General features: G+C 49.5%; 2 protein-coding genes across 6 annotated transcripts in view; both read left to right on the top strand.

Annotated features, from left to right (window-relative positions):
* The window catches only part of Dcun1d2 (defective in cullin neddylation 1 domain containing 2), a 30,622-nt gene extending 27,664 nt beyond the window's left edge, over nt 1–2,958 (top strand). For 4 of the 5 annotated variants that reach the window (XM_028881266.2, XM_028881265.2, XM_028881263.2 and 1 more), the window contains one exon: nt 931–2,958. In XM_028881266.2, coding sequence (XP_028737099.1) covers nt 931–1,010 — 80 coding nt within the window. In that variant the 3' untranslated portion in view covers nt 1,011–2,958. The remainder of the gene's footprint in view (nt 1–930) is intronic. The other variant, XM_037211602.1, reaches the window with a different exon arrangement.
* Nucleotides 2,959–16,194: 13,236 nt separating this feature from the next.
* Nucleotides 16,195–16,999, top strand: part of LOC114701243 — a 28,980-nt gene continuing 28,175 nt past the window's right edge. Inside the window, exon 1 of the mRNA XM_028881267.2 lies at nt 16,195–16,636. Coding sequence (XP_028737100.1) covers nt 16,450–16,636 — 187 coding nt within the window. The 5' untranslated portion in view covers nt 16,195–16,449. The remainder of the gene's footprint in view (nt 16,637–16,999) is intronic.

The following is a 16,999-nucleotide window of genomic DNA, read 5'->3' as shown; positions in this document are numbered from 1 at the left end:
TCCTATGGATGCTAATGGACTACTCCAGAATGAGGGGCAGACACTGGCCCAGAAGGGCCACCCACCCAGAGGAATGAGAACACTATACTGACTTAACTTCCTTGACAGCTTCTAGAACCACAAAAAACCTGGTTAGGATGATTGGAGATGTTATCCTGAGTCTATCCATATTTCCCCTAATGCCAGAGAACCCCACATTAGAGACATTTAAGGACCTCCCATACAGTAGCACTGCTCCCCGAGAGGGGCCTGGTTCTGGGTAGCTGGCCTCCCCTCCAAATGTAACTGGCCTGGACTTTGTCCAGGACATCTTCACTCCTCATGCCTTATGGCCACTACCCTGTTAGTGACAGCATCCAGTTCATGCACTGCCCCTCATCTCTGTGTCCTCTACACTAAACACAGTGCCCCGTTCATAACAGATGCCTAATGAAAGTTTCGTGTGTAAAAGAAGGGAGAGTTGAATGTAGACAGCTTGGTTTTCAGGGGCCATGACTGTCCCTGGTAAAACTAACTTGTCTGGCAGAGGAGCTTGGGAGCCGTGGTGCCCTGCACTGGGTAGATCTGGGAGTCTCTGTTAAGGAGTCAGAGAAAGAATGCCCATGACTAAGGATTAATGCTCCTTGGCCCCTGGGAAGCTGTGGGTCCATTGTTTCCATTCCCAGTCAGCAGGTTCTAACTTCCCATAAATTGGCTGAGACCTGAGGCCACCTTGTAGGCCCAGTCAGTGAGAGTGTGGTCTCAAGGCCATTATACCTACCACTCACCGACCCTGTTCCCTGGAACAGAAGAACTGAGCGACTTCAGCAGGTCATTTGATCAGATGCAAGCTTCGGATTGTTCTTTAGATGTTGGGATTGGGGAAAGAATATTTTTAATATAAAAATACTGGGATAAGACTTACTTAAAACTCTATTTGTTTTCCTTTAGGAGCCTGGCCTGTCCTTATAGATGACTTTGTAGAATATGCAAGACCAGTGGTCACGGGTGGGAAACGTGGCCCTTTCTAAGTGAAAAATCAGATAGATGGAGGGTAAGACAAGATGGACCCTGAAAGGACAACTGGGTTGTTTGCTGTGTGCGTTTGTTGCTGACTTCAGAAGTCTTCCTCGTCCATTCATGAAACAAATCCTTACTCCGCTTAAAGGCTGCAGCGGCTGACGTGTAGAAACGGAGAAGCTCCTCAGGATGCTAGGGACGTGTCATCAGAGCTATTGCTTTAGGAGACGCCTGCATGACTGGTCTTTACAGAAAGCAACATAGAACCTGTTGGCAGGGCTGAGAGCATGCTGTTGAGTTCATGATGTCAAGGTGAGCACCAGCGGTTTCCAAAGCTGTGGAGTCACATTGTAATTATGCTTCAAAATGTCATCTGTGTCTGCAGAGTGATGGATCTCTTACACAAGTCCAAGCTGTTAAAAACGTGCCCTGATGAAGATGGCCTTGTCAGAGAGCCTACTGCTTTTAATCTTGGTATTCAAGATTGATAGTTTTGAATTCTCAGATCTCTAGATATACTAGATTTTTTTTATTTTCTCTAGAAGACATTGTTGCAATTTGCACAGGGATGGCACAGGATGTAATCCAACAGGTTCATTCCAAACTGTTTACAAGCTGGTGGGCCTGTTTTACTTCTAATAAGGTTATTATTAGGCCTGGATGCTGCCTCCTGAGAAGTTTCTTATTTTTTTAATATATTTTATTATATTTAAAAGGACATTTTTCCATGAGAAATACTTCTTTTTGAGTGATAAATTAGATTTACAAATTAAATGCACTGGTTCCCTTCACCTGTCTATAATGTCTTCGGTGCCCAGTGTCCAGCCCTTGGATAGCCATATGCATTTGGAAGCAAACACACACGTCATCTGAAAGAGTCTACACCCCAAGCCTCCGTGCTCCTCGTCCGCACCATGGGACGGCACCATGCCACTGTGCTGTGTCACCGCCCGCTTTTCTGGTGTTTATGTGCTCCAGAGCCACTCGTGTGCACAGGCATGGAGGACCTGGATACTGTCTGCTCCTCTGGTGTCAAGCTTTGAACATCACTGTGCTGACCCTACCTCACACTTGCCAAGACTTGGTGTCACAAGCGTGCCTTGCTGCCCGGCCTTCAACGCGGCCATGGAGCAGATATGCTGGGCCCACTTCAGGACTCGGGACTGGTCAGATGCCTATGCACAGAAAGCATGTCCCAGATATGCTGTTGGGGCAGCCTCTGGTCACGGGACATGCTCCTGACTTAGGAAACAGCTCTGAGGTGTGTGTGTGTCCCGTAATGAGGTGGACTGCTGATGCTGAACAGGGATCTCACAGAGGAGGTGGAGGATTGGAACAGGAGGCCAGTCTCCACAAAGCCAACCCTCACTGTGTGAGATGACGTCATTAGTGACTTGTCAACACAGGTCTCTAAAGGGAAAACTGGAACATCTTTGAGGGTGGATATAACCAAACTGACCTAATGAAAACCTGGAGAAAAAAGCATCCTTCCAGGCTTTGTGGGTTCCTGACATGTAGTTAACCTTTGTTCAGAGAAATTTATATATACAAATAACTAAATTCTGAAGGTCTGCAATATGCTCTTCTTTTTAAGATTTAAAATTCTTCAGGAAGACCAGTGATATGATCCAGCAGGTTAAGGCACCTACTGCCAAGCCTGACAGCCTGAGTTCAATCCCTGGGAACCACATGGTGGAAGAGAGAACTGACTCCCACATGTACCGTGACATGCATGTATCCCCCTGCACACACATGTACTTACACAGTAAGTTAAGTAAATAAGTGTAACTTAAAATTTTAAACTCTATGGGATTGTCAATAGGCTATGAAGTACTAGTAATTGATAAAGGCTTTTCAAAGAATTGTGCTTTCTGTTCTATTATTTACACTTATTTAACCTGTGCATGTTACAGAAATGCTGAAAACTTCAGAAATAGTAAATAAAGTATTTTCCCTGGGGTCGTGGTGTCCTTTACTCTTGGTTGCACACATGCCTGCCTGTGCCCATCAAGGCCCTGGTCTTTGGCTGGACCAGCAGTAAGCCCTTGCCACACCGCCTCTCACGCCTCACCAGGTAAATAAGTGCATTGGAGACAGACAACTCCATCTGTCTAGGTTTCTTCCTCAGTGCAATATACTGGACGTGTGGGAGCTGCATATGTAGCTAGAGTTTTCCTGCCTTGCCCACAGTCAGGACAAATCTCTGTCACCCGCCAGTCCCACAGCCGCTCAGACCCAACCAAGTAAACACAGAGACTTATATTGCTTACAAACTGTAGGGCCGTGGCAGGCTTCTTGCTAACTGTTCTTATAGCTTAAATTAATCCATTTCCATAAATCTATACCTTGCCACATGGCTCATGGCTTACTGGCATCTTCGCATGCTGCTTGTCATGGCGGTGGCTGGCAGTGACTCCTTCTGCCTTCCTGTTCTTTCTTTTCTCCTCTCTGTTAGTCCCGCCTATACTTCCTGCCTAGCCACTGGCCAATCAGTGTTTTATTTATTGACCAATCAGAGCAATTTAACATACAGACCATCCTACAGCACTAATAGAGATCTAGTTATGTTCAAAATATACTTACTGAACACACCAGGTTTAAGGGATGCATGTGACCTGTTACACTTAGTACCTGCCAGGAATTTCCAGAGCAGACAGCGTCAGCCCTGTCTGAGAGACACAGGTGCCGTGTTGTGTTAGGTTAAGTGTTCAGTCCGTTTTGAACTTGCTGCTCTGTGGGCAGGAAAGGAGACATCTCCAGTGTCTGTTGCCATGTCTAGCTAGCATCCTGGATGTTTGTCAGATAGACAGACTTGTGCGATAGCCTTATCTTGTTTGTGATTTTGGTCAAATAGTGTGGAAGTTGTTCCCAAGCGTCCTTAACAAAGTTCCTCTCCCTAGAGTCCTTGGACTTAGCTCCAGCAGTCATCCTACCCGAAGTGGATCTCCTGCAGACTCCTGCTATTTGTCTTACTTGGATGGGAACCGTGTGTGTGTGTGTGTGTGTGTGTGTGTGTGTGTGTGTATGTGTGTGTGTGTGTGTTCTGGTTCTGAGGGACTGCTTCAGACTGAGGCTTGTGCCAGCATGGAACGAGACAAGACAAGTCATTTGCCTACGGTGCACTAAGAGTCTTCTCTTACCCCACAATATCGCTGATTTGTCCTTATCTACGCCATCCAAGGGTTAAGCGTCCCTCCTGCCAATTTCTTTGCAAGTGTCGGCAGGCATCAGGCTAAGCCATGGCAAGTGTGCTCACAGCTGGAAAGGGTCTTGTAGTCCACAGAGGCTTGATGTGCCTCTCGAAGACACAAGATGGGCTCTGTTGGAACAGGAAGAGTGTGTCGCTACGCCCATATTAGATGTACCATATTCTCATCTAGCAAGCTTATGAGGCTACTGAGCGCACCATACTTTTCAAATGAACGCTAGTCACCAGACTCCATTTGTCTCTTGGCCATCCACTCTTGGTATCTAGTGACGTAACTCCAACTCTCGAGCAAGGGCGCAAATGGTACGCTTGTCAAATGGTTCTCTCACGCAAACATCGAATCCAAGTCCAACCGTTTGCCTCCTGTGGTCAGGCCATGCCGGGGCAACCGCTGTACGGCTTTGGTCTCACAGGCCTGCTCAGGCGAGTGAATTCGCAGGACTCCCTTCTGACACTTTAGAGTTCTCTCGATCTGTGCCGTTTGGCTGACAAGACCATAATGCTAGCACCTGTCTAGTGAGAGTTCTTGTGACAGGCCTGCAACCTGCGGGAGGGAGGAGCCTGTGTATGTTATTTGGGCGTTGAGGCCGCACGATCTCCTTGCTCGCAAGCTTCATGCATTAAACTGACAGTGAGCCAGGTATACAGAGAAGATATCAGCTTGGCATCGGTGCTTTGATCTCGTACGGGAGTTAGGCGCGAGCCTCTTATGATCCAGAGCACTTCTGTGAGAGCATCTTGTCCTCGGGTCGGACTTATTCTTTTTTTTGATATGGAGTGTTTGAGTACTCTGACCAAGGGCCTAATAGTATATCAGAAGTCAATTGTAGTTCGCTTTTTCATTGTTTGATGGGTGCGATACTCGCGTTCGCAGCCCTCGACAAATGTTTTATTAACCTAAGTAAAAAAGAGGCCGCCTTCTAGCTTACAACAGCGAGACAGAACCACCGTGCTTTGGCGTGAAAGACAAAGAAGAGCACCTCGACGCACCTCTAGGGCCACTTAGTTACCTTGTGGGTGGAATGAGCAGCCAAGCCTGCTGATGAGAGAGCGGGAGGGCCACTAACTTGTGAGCTCGCCGCTTGTACCTCCATCTGAAGTAACGGGAGCGGACTTCCAAGGCAAGAGAGACAGAGCGACACGGAACTGGCCGCGAGTCTTTCGGACCAAGCCTTGTGACATGCACGTCTCATTGAGACTGGCAGCAGGCGCACCTTCCACCTCACGGCGCATGGGCTGCACAACGCGTAAAGCGCACGGGCAGCCAAGCAGGCCTACTCAGCGGCTCTCGGTGTTGACCAGTGCACAGTCGAGGTCCTTTCCGGAGAGCCAGTGCCTGCACAACGACCCCACGTGTGCAGTCGGGGCTATGTATCTCATTCCGGTGCCACTAGGCCAGGCAGGGAAGGAACGCCCTGGGCCCATTCCTCTGGGCCGTGGACGCTGCCGTGTGAGCCGAATGGGTGATTAGGCAAGGCACAACATATCAAAAATGTCCAGGCGCGCGCGGTCGAAGGCCGTGGCCAGCAAGGACAAAGAAGCAAGTCTAGACAGGCGTCGTGCCAATGGAGGCCGACCAAGTACCTCTCACTAAGATGGAGAACGTTGCGGAGTGAGGCTAGCGATCTCTGACTGGCGCACTCGCCTGAGCTGACGTCCTCTTGCTATGGGGAAATGCCAGTCCTCAGCAACAAATGACCAGAAACGAGATGGCTTTAGACTCAATGCCAAGGCGAGCTGCCCAGGAAGACACTCGCGGGGACTGGAGCAAGCCTTGTGTTGCGTCTCCTCCGCCGAAAGTGGCACGTGGGTGACCGCAACACCCAATCATGACAAAATTGCGCACAACGGGACTCGAGTTCCCTCACATCAGGTGAAGGACCGACTCGCATACTCACGCCTCCAGAGTGGTGGGTAGAAGAAGGCAGGTGGTGGCTCTCCTGTCGTTTGAGTGGCAAAACCGGCACATAGACCTGAGGTGGATGCGATGGGTGGGCCTGTGCTTCCTGTGCTCTGATGGGGCAAACCCCAGCGCACCAAGAACCAAACTGAGGCGGCCTGCTCCCAATGTGCGCCTGTGCCAGAGCGGTGTCACCCGACGCTCGTATGGACTCGAAAGCGTGCGTGATTAACATAGTCACCGCGAAGAGCCTGGCCAGCCCTGAAAGCAGCAGGTCATTGTTTCCCCTGTGTGTGTCTTGTTGGGGGACGCAGAGCACATTGGCCCGAATCGGTTACGCTCCAGATCCTAGGCAACTTTCCCCTCCTGTTTCCTGCTCCTTGCTCACAAGCACGCCCCTGGAAGGCACAGGCACAGGTGTCTCGCTGCAGAGGATGAGCCTCTGAGTTCTAAGATCTATTCCAAAGAACACGTTCTCATGCATTGTAACATATATGAGAACACAACTTCTACTCCAGAGCACGATATGTAACTCTCGCGAAAGAGATTTGCATACTACAGTGTCCTAATAATACAGCCTACGTGTAGAATTATCCTCGTATTCTCAGTATGTAGAGAGTCTTAGATATCTTCGGTACGATGTGCTTTGCTGGTGTCAAGTAATAGTTACGGAGAGAGGAAGTGAGTGCTGGTACTTCCGTGTATTTGAGACAGAAGTAGGCTGCTTCTCAGTAAAGAAGACACGGCTCTCAGGTCGCAGTGACGCATCAACAAGGCGTTCCGGGGACTTTTCAGACGCACCGGTATGCGGATATGCCTGAAATCGTAGTGGTGTACTGTTCTCCTTATGGCAATGGGTCTCGCGAATAGGTCCCACAAGAGCTGCTGACTGGCCATACACTTGCAAAATTTAGATATCAGCAGGACCAAGCCCTCCAAGAGCCGCCAGCAAGAAATGAATGCCTGCTCTGAAGCAGAGGGTTCACCAGCACAATAGTACTCGTCTCACCATATTGCAATCCGGCATCCACTGAGTCAGTCTGTCGTGAGTCGGACGTGCAGCTTAGTTCTGTGGTCATGTGTATAGGTAGTGCACAATGTCATGTCCTTTAAATAGAGGCTGACATGATATTTAGCAAGTTGATAGAGATATGCGTCACCAGCTGTGTTGAGAATTGGAACGGTATGCGATCGTGTCTCCATCCGTGTGTGAAATAAGTATTATGGAATCCAAGGTGATTTATCTGGAGAGTCACTAGCTGCTCATCTAGGCTATGCAATATCATCAACGGGTCCGCGTATTGAGTGAGAGCTAGTGAAACACAGTCAAATACTCATTGATACATCAGAGACTCGGGAGCCAGACGCAGGCGGATCTCTGTGAGTTCCAGGCCAGCCTGGCTACCCAAGTGAGGTCCAGGAAGGCGCAAAGCTACACAGGATGAGATCACCCACTGTTGGAAGTGTGACATCTCTCGTATTGAGGAGTTCAAGAACAATTATAAAGTAATTCATAATAGATGTAATTATCTCTTACTGATATTTATTTTGGCCAATATTTAGCATGCCTTAATATGTGCCAATACTCACATCAGACTACAGATCACCTAAGGAAACAGAGACTTCATCAATATACAATAACATGCTGGTGGATATGCTGCGACTCCTTTGTGCGTGTCTGCTTCCTTTGTGCTGCCACACGTGCTCCAGCGGACGTCAAACGCTCTGTGTCGTGTCATCTCAGGGAATTGCTTAGGGCTGGAGGCAGTTGCAGTTGAGTTGTTTCTGCTGAGTCCGCCGGCGCTGCTGACGCATGCGCATATGTTCTTCTTGGATGTGCTCTGGAGATGCTCCTAGACATCACCGCATAGCATACACTGGATGGGAGCGAGTGCTCACAAGAGGGACGCTCCGTCTTCAGAGGGTGTATCGAAGCGGTATTAAGCAGTCCACTCTATACGATTGTAGTGTGTGGTTAGATTTGAGTTATGTCGCACTCCTTTGCAAGAGTATTTCATGGTTTGGTCCGAATGAGTGCTTATGTTTCTGTTTTGTTTTGTGCTTATAGTTTCAGTAATCTGGTTGAGGATATAAAAAGACGTATCCCTCGCCAGTCTCAGGCCCCGAAGTAACAGTCATGTGTTGCTCTTGTGTTGTTGGCCCTGTCCATAGGCTACTATATCAATTCATGAGTAAATCACTTGCTGAGACACGCGCTTGAGAGTCTTCGGTCATCACCAGATGGTTCCAACCGTTGCGCGTGTTGCTGACCTCTTGGGTAGAAGGATGTGACCATTTAAGGTCTGACTTAAGAACGCACTCTCTGATGATCCTATTAGATGTTGACTCATATCTAGCCAATTGCCCTAAGCAAAATTAGTTAGAGTACGGCTAGCATAAATACTATTTTCTATGGCTTCGTGGGAGTCACCAGCAACACTTGACCATAATCGCTGGAAGGGGTGTAGCTCGTGGTATAGGCGGCGTTGATAAACCTCGAACTCTCTAGAACACATAAGCACTCGCTTTTTCTTTGTACGTAGAGGTCTCTCAGCGGTAAACATTCGAGCAGGTTGATTGTGTCATATTACCTATACTGGACGTTTAACGCCAATGCTAGAGTCTTGACTATGTATGGAGGAACTGAGCTATTAGAAATGGAATTACTATGATTGCGAAGATGGCACAACTCGTTTGTGAGCGATAAAGTTCATGAGGAGGCTGGCTCTGCACACCCGCCTAGTACATGCACGCCTATTCACAGAGACACGCGTCCACTCCTCTCACGTTCCTGTAGTATACGCGATGGTTCCTTCTCAGCTCGCTTGCATTCGGGGCACGTGTCGCTGAGACGTGGACACTTGGCGTGTGGAACTAATTGTGTACCCGTGAATACTCGGACCATGGTGCCCTGGCGACGAGTGGACTACCGCATCACCCTCATTTAGGCACCTGGCCACAGGCCGATAGATTCTTGTGTACCCCGCCCATCCTCGTGCCTTAGATTTGATGTTGTAGCGATGCCCCTGGTAGCCTGCTCTCCTCAGAGATAGAACCCCTTCCATTAGCACCAGTATTGATGTACAACCTACTCGTCGCGTCCTGTCTTCAGTCTCACCCTAGTGCTCATATGGCTCTGATAGGGATGTACACGACCATGGCCTCTACTACGATCGTGCGCCACGAGCTTCGCTCTCAGAGTGTCGCACCTCGCTGGCATTCGTCTTACGTAGCGCTCAGAAAGACAAATCAAGAACTGTCTCTTTTGGATGCATGCGACTCTGTAGACTCCTCATCGCGGCAGTGTGCAGTACAGCCTGACGAGCTGGCTTACATCACGTCCGACAGACAATCCCCACTCTACGGCACCACTGGCTTCTCAATCGCCGTGAGGCTAGATTGCATCGCTGCCCACTTCAGGTATGATTGGCGGTGCTCTGGTTGGCAATGTAGATTCATCTCGACTATGTCGCTGCTCGACTGTGCTGAGGCCCTGTAGGGATCCGCTCCTGATGCATACTCTTTGGGCCTGTAGTAGCTCGCAGTACAGGTGACTCAACAGCGCACGTAGAGTCTCTATTCGCTGTCAGCATGCGACGACCTAGCGAGAGTCGCAGTCTCAGGGCTCTGGAGAGGGATCTTGTGCCCCTGGTGGACTGCCAGGGCGCATATGCGTAAGGCAGGTATGACTGTGGTGCTACGGTAGGCGATAGTCGGAAAAAGTTGTCTAAGCGTGAGTGCTCCTCGCCTTGCAGGGAGAGATTCTTGGATCGCTGGCATGAACTAGAGGGTGACGTGACTAGGCGATAGCGCCCCTTAATCTTACCTCTCAGGATTGACAGCCGAGTTGGTACATAGGCAGTTTGAATGGCAGCACTCTAAGTGAGACAGAAGGTACTGGGTGAGAAGATTGGGCCACTTAAGCGGTCCCATCTTCGTTTAAGATTCGCTTCACGGTACTTGGTACTTCGAACTGGAGTCTTTGTTTTTCAGTTCGCCGTCAGGTGAAGCTCAGGCAGACTTCTCTTAAATCTGGACCTTGACCCCTTCAGGGAGGCGTGGAATGGGAGGTGGTATGGGCGGCTCGGTACATAGACATGTAACAGTTACGTGCACTGCGTGCTGGCATTCTCTATGGATCCTTTGTTACCGCTGGATAAGTCTCTCGGTTTCTAGTGAGAGCAGAACTTCTCTCCGCGCGCGTGGGTAGTGGTTGGCGCTTGCCAGGACTAGGCAGGAAAGCTGCTCGTAGTGTAAGCCAGATAGCGAGCTGATAAACCGACGCAGGCACCCTGGGCATACAGCCAAGAGCTCTGGGCGCGACACCGCAGGTCTCCTCATTTTACAGGCCATTGTGAGCCAACCATCAGCAGGTGGTCCTCTCTAGCTGGCAGAGCAAAGGCTGATATTGATTACTTCTGTAAGGGTTGCATACATAAGAGAGCACTAGGTGCTCAGGTGGAAGATGTTGGTCTAATCCGCTTGTCCCTATCTATACGTCAGCCCAGCTGAGCTCACTCTGTTTTCTTCCTGCCCCACTTCCGAAGCTGAGGTCATGAGCCCTAGTGGTAGATGCGCGCGTGTTCTGTCCAAGGAGGCTGCTGAGGGCAAGGGGTGGAGAAGACCCTTTCTACTCAACGCCGCTCACTAGCTGTAGAGGCACAGGCAGCTCTGTCTCCTGTACGGAGTGCAATTACTGACGTGGGGTGGAGTGGTGATCGCTAGCATGGCGGGGGACTGGAGTCTGCTGTATCAGGGTCGGTCTCTGATCGCCGGTCAGGAGGTGAGCTGGATCGCGTGAGTGACCAGGGAGTGGGATTGGGTGTGTGTGTTTCGCATCTTGTAGAAGTTGGGCTTCGCTTCTTTGGCCACATATGGGAGGTCATGGTTGAGTCTACTGCCTCTTTCTCAGCATGGTACTCGTTCCTCTGGAGGAGGGTCACAGCCCCTGTATCATGCTCCATTTCTCGGTCATCAAGCCACCTCCGACCGTCATTCAATCAGCACAGCTGCACCTCGACTCCGCGAGGTCGGTTCCCGGTGGTATGGGAGCGCTCTAGCCTCTGGTGGTTGACGACTCTCGGCCACAGCGCCCCTTGCGTGCTAGTATGCGTCGAGTGCCTGCTCGTGACAAAGAATGATTTATAACCGCTGGATGGGCTGGTAGTGGGCAAGCGCACACCTGCAGGGGGGAGACGACGTGCCGCCATCAAATGCTCTACGTGGGGAGACCCCACCTGTTGCGTGCTTGCTCCTGAGAGCACTTATCTCAAGCGAGCGCGCTGCTGTGCCTGACACGTATCTAGGGTGGGCCGGGAAGAAGCCTCCCCTTGTGGCGTCGCAACTTGGTCCATCCAGCTGTGCATTTAAGCGTTTAGTGACTCACCTCTGCTCTTTGCTCAGTTCCAGCGACGCCGTCAAGCCCTTCGCGGTTAATGGTCTTATCCTTTCTTCGACCCGACATAGAATAGCCATGGCTGTGGCTCCTGGTGCGCGTTCATGGGCGTGAGGAACAGAGAGTGGCCGCGAAGGACCAGGTGCTGGCAAGGGTGCAAGCAGAGTGTATTCCAGATAATGATGTGAGTCTTTGAACCTCTGACGCAGCCATGCATAATGTGCGAGGGATGTGACCCATTACCGAGGGCTTCTGAGGAATCGTCGAGGCTCTCCGATAGGCTAGTTTAAGGCGCGTGTTGATTGCAATTATGCAAGACATAAACAGAATGCAACGACGGTGATCTCGCCGCATCAGTTCAGCTGGTAGTCTCCTCCGTCTGCCTGTGGTGTCCCTTTCCCTAGGACTAGTCGCTGCGTCCTCTCTCGCTCTGTCTGGTACTAATAGTGTGAACTAGGAATATTTCTAACTGTCTGCACAAATAACCGTTATGTTAATTTAAAATGAGGCGGGTAGAACTCGCTCTCCCAGTGTACTCTCATAACCGTAGACCACTTTGGGCGTCTTGGAGAGAAAGAAATGAGCCCCAAATGGAGAGTAGTCACCTGATTTAGGAAGGTGTGTGCACATTGTTCGGAGCAATATTGTGTCAACTGTCGAAGTTACCGGGGTCGGTGAGTTTCTCGGCTATTGCTTTGTAATCAGGCTGTGTCCTCCAGTGTCGACACTGTCAAGGTTGCGACTTCCTAATATGCCTGCAAAGATTGTAGGACTTGAGTAACACTTCCAGCTAGCCATGGCTCTAGCCTTCGTCACACCGCTACTGTCCCCACCACTGATGTAGTCACCTTATAACTTGAACTTCTGGACCTGTAATTTTAACGCCCAAGTATAGAGAATCTCAGTCTTCCGTATCTCATCAAGAGGTGCCATATCGGTCTTGTTTGCACGCTTGGTGTGTATCTCCTAGCGATAGGCAACTGAAGCCGTAAGACAACCAGAAACTCAAGGGAGGTATAGTACGTGCCATTAAGGTTCTAAAAAATCACCAAGTTCAGATTTTGAGTTACCGAATTTTTCTGCGCTCATCTATGCACCCGCCGACATGGCTGTCTCTTGCCATATGTGATGGAGCTGGTTCTCCAATGCCAGACGGGATCACCACAAACTTCCTATGCAGTCAGCTGAATCGTGCTCCCTCTTCCTCCACGATGAGCGTCACTGGTGTCCTGGTATCCTGTACCAGCTGAGGAAATGGATAATAGCGCTATCGTGGAGTGTTTACTGGGGAGTAGAGCTTAGCACGAACATCGGACGGAAGCGCCTTTCCACTATCGACTGTTGTCTCGCAGCTCGAAGCCGGCCACGTACTCCTGGCCTGGGCACACAGCGCCTTCAGTGGAAAAGGGTGAGGCCTTTCTCATGTTTCACAGAGCTGCTGTTGGGTCTACCAGGTGGGTGTCCTGAGCCGCCTGCTGGGAACTCTCCTGTGTAGCAGTGCCGCCCTAGTGTCGGATTCATGTCTCCCTGGCACCAGTTTGTATATCCCTTCGTTCAGCCAGCCATTGTATGTGTCCCTGAGCATCTGTTTAAAGATCGCTGTCCATCGTCGCAATCAGTGCTCCTCCCCAGATGGCATTTGGCTGTCCATGTCAATCGGTGTGAAGGGCATATTTCTACTGCGGCGTGTCTCCTGACAGATTGTGCTGTTGTGTAGAGGAAGAGTATATAGCCGTCTGTGTCCGCATCAGGAGTGTGGCCAGTATTAGCGCCAGCCAGCATCGCGCCATCGTACTCTCAGCACGCCATCCTACCTTCATACTCTCTCCACTGGCCCTTGTGGCCTCCCGGTCCTCTTTTCAGAATGAGAAGATAACCAGTGCTCTGTATTTTATCCGAAGGTTTCATCGTAGGAATGTTCCCACTGTGGATGCTACCAGTGTTAACGCCTCTTCTCTCTGCCTCGCCTAATCTGTGGAGCTCTGGCTCTCTCTTCCCATGACAGGTAGAGCAAGTGCTGGAAAGCCTGAGACATGTCATCTGAAGGGCGATATTATGTCACGCACCGCACCAGGTCAGGTGACGCTAGGTCAGTCTCTCTCTGAACACAGGTTAGGCCACGAAACGAGAGCATCCTAGAGAATGCCAGCTGAAGAGTCTCCAATGTTTGAGCTGCCCAGGTGGTGTGGCGCAACGGCTTTAACAATCCTCAGAATCCTCGGGACGGCAAGGGAGCAACAGTCGGAATCTTCTGTGGTAATCCGCGAGGCTATCTATCCGGTGGCTCTGACAGATCAAGTTCAGGACAGGCATCCAGAGATTAGACAGAAGAAACCCTGTCTTGACAATATCCCAAATAGAAACACAAAGAAGCAAGGAGGAGTGCGAAGGGAATAGCGGAGTGATTGTGGCAGGGGTAGGAGAGAGAGGAGGGGAGATCGTGAGACAGGCGCAAGGGGGTATGATTAAGCTGGAAACGTAGTCGGAGCGCAAGGAGGTAGGCAGAGGAAGGAGTAGCGAATGAGCACCAATGTGATATGGCTTTTATGTCGTGCAACATCACAGGAGCAGCTCTATTGTAGGAACTGGTTATAAACATGTCCACTACAGAGAGCGGTTAGAGCGGAGTACCGCAGACACCTTTGTTCGAGTTTTCATATATCCCTACTGGACTCTGCACTACACAAGCACTCTTGAGGCAGCAAGTTCTCTCTCGTCATGCTTAGAGATGGCTCTGTCTAGGATCTACATCTCATAACTTCTAAGAAACCGGAGTTAGTAAATTCATCAGAATAGCATTAATGAGTGAAAATAAACACGCCAGCGCCCGACAAGAGAAAAAAATTGTGGTCGGGTTGCAAAGAAAGTTGGAGTTATTAACCCTGAAAATGCACTTTTTTACCCAGCGGGCCTCAATGAGCTCTCTCGGGGAACATTAGAACAGCGGTTGACGACATGCCTGATTCACTTCTCTTCCGCTGTCTCCTTTTCTCTCTCTCTTATTTGGAAAAGAGCTTTGTATTACAGCCACATTGGGAGCCTTCTCTGGTCAACCGTATCATTAGTTTACAGTTGACATCGAGTCCTTCTTCTGCCTCCCGGGCACCATTAAGCCTAGGGGGTGCACTTCCACACTTCAAGACCACTAAGCTCTGTGCTGCTGTGGAGGCTCTCGACTCTCCATTTGATTATGGAAGGAAATCTAGGAAGAGATCTATCGAAATCACGAACTGCGCTACACAGTCTCACAGAGCAGAGGGAAGGATGCAATGCATGGTTGTTATGATATGGCGTTTGCCTGCTGCGTTTGACCTTTTCTGCCATTTTTAAAATGATCAGGAACCTCCTGTGCCTCACACTCTACCGTTCCCAGCACCTTCGCGGATGGTGACTGCCCACAGGCGAACTGAGCTCTTCACTATATCTTAACTATCACTTATACCAGTACTATAACCCACACAATATAGCCATAAACCACACCCATGTGGATAGTCCCCTCGCTGACTACACTATTCCAGGTGTATTCTAGACGTGTTGTCACACAGTTAACGTTTCCCATTCTCTTATGGAGGACACCCCAGCTCTCGCATATAGCACAATTAGTAATGTCCTATGGACCGATCATCAAATCTACATACAACAACCGAGGGAGTTGACCTCAGGATCATGTGCATTTGTGCGCTTAGACAGGAGATCATTGACGATCTATTATGGGACGTGAATCTCTTCATGAAGGTGAAGTGTATACAAAGCCCTTGTATAAGGAAATCCACGTCGGTTCATCTGTCAAAGTTGAGATGGTATTAGTAAACATCTTGGTCTGATATTCATTCTTCTCTTTCTATGCTGTGCGTGGTCTTCTTCTCATTCTATCTCATCTGGTGCTTCTTCTGTCTTCTTCTTGCTGTGGGTTTTTGCATAGCAGAGTTTCGTCGTCGCCTTGTAGCGTTTTTGACGAGGAGTCGACGCATAATCCTCGCGATCATCGACTTCTGTTATAAACAGGGCCATCCGGCACGCCTTTACTCAAAACATAGGCACAGAAGAATACCACCCCTGCGTGCTTCTCGCCTCTTGTGAAAAAAGCCTTCATGGGGAAAGAAGAAGGGATGTAAAGAAGAACAAGCAGGGAGTGCACACCACTAGCCCGTGCTGAATAGTAAGTTCTACTTATAAAAGTCCTAAAGACACATAATGACACATGCCAAAGCAATGCTCAGAAACGTGTGAATGAGGATGACCTTTGCAAAGACCTGGAAGCAGCTGGTGTCCCTCAGTAAGAGAATGGGAAAGTTAACTGTGTATCTCTACAATGGAATGCTGTGTGGCTGTTTAAAAGAATGAAGTAGATCTGTGTGCTGAGGTGTGGAAATTCTCTGTATAGAGTGGTGAAAAAAGGCAAGATTCCAACCAGTAAACTGCATCCTTTCCATTGTGCATGTGGAGAGGGCTCATAGAGTGTGCATACAGGAAACCTCACAAGAGAGAGTAGAGAGCCTCAACAGCAGCAACAAAGAATGTTAGTGTCTTGATGTGTGGAAGTGCACCCCCTAGGTAAAGTGCCCGAGGAGGCCAGAAGAGGACTCGATGTCAACTGTAACTTAATGATACTGGTTTGAAAGAGAAAGGCTCCCAAGAATGTGGCTGTATAACAAAGCTTTTTCCAAATAAGGAAGGAGAGGAGGAAAAGAGAGACAGGGAAGAAGGAAGGATGCAGGCATGTCTGGTCAACGCTGCTTCTAATGTTCCCCGAGGAGACGCTCATTCTGAGCCCGCCCTGGGTCAAGAAAAAGTGCATTTTCAGGGGTTAAATAACTCCACTTTCTTGCAACCCGACCCACAGATCTCTTTTCTCTTGTCTGGGGCTTGGCTGGCGTGTTTATTTTTCACTCATCTAATGCTATTCTGATGACATGTTACATAAACTTCGTTCTTTAGAAGTTATGAATGCCAGACTTCCAGGGGTCGCGGGGGCAAATCCGAATTCAGGTGTCTGTCTCCCATGTAGGTTCAGGGTTTGGAGCTGCCACTAAAGCAATGTGCATTGGGATGCGGTACTGGAAGCCAGAACGACTGGAGACCCTTATTGAAATCAGCATTGAGTGCGGCAGAATGACCCACAACCATCCCACAGGTAAAGCGGGTGCTGGACGGACGTGAGTCCTGTGAGGATGATGTTCCACCTGGAAGCAGAATTGTCATTAAGTGTGGTGATGAAGAAGCCACACACGGGGGGAAAATACTCATTGTCCCTGTATCGTTCATGTCAGAACAAAAGAGAAGAGAGGTATAGGTCTTGAGGGGAACCGGACTCCAGGCTAAGTAGGTGTCGGAGTCAGTCCTGTGGGCTGCTGCCCTTCTCCACGGTTGGGCGCCACTCACTACAATCAATCCACGTGACTCTGTTAAATGGGTAACAGAATTTATTAAGATATAAATTGTGGAAATACACTCACCATTACAGAACGGAGTAGACCATAGAAGTCATCCTCTGATC

The sequence above is a fragment of the Peromyscus leucopus genome, chromosome 17 (assembly GCF_004664715.2).
Source record: "Peromyscus leucopus breed LL Stock chromosome 17, UCI_PerLeu_2.1, whole genome shotgun sequence".
Classification (NCBI taxonomy): domain Eukaryota; kingdom Metazoa; phylum Chordata; class Mammalia; order Rodentia; family Cricetidae; genus Peromyscus; species Peromyscus leucopus.
Note: the sequence above shows the minus strand (reverse complement) of the source record. Positions and strands in the feature narration are given on the sequence as shown.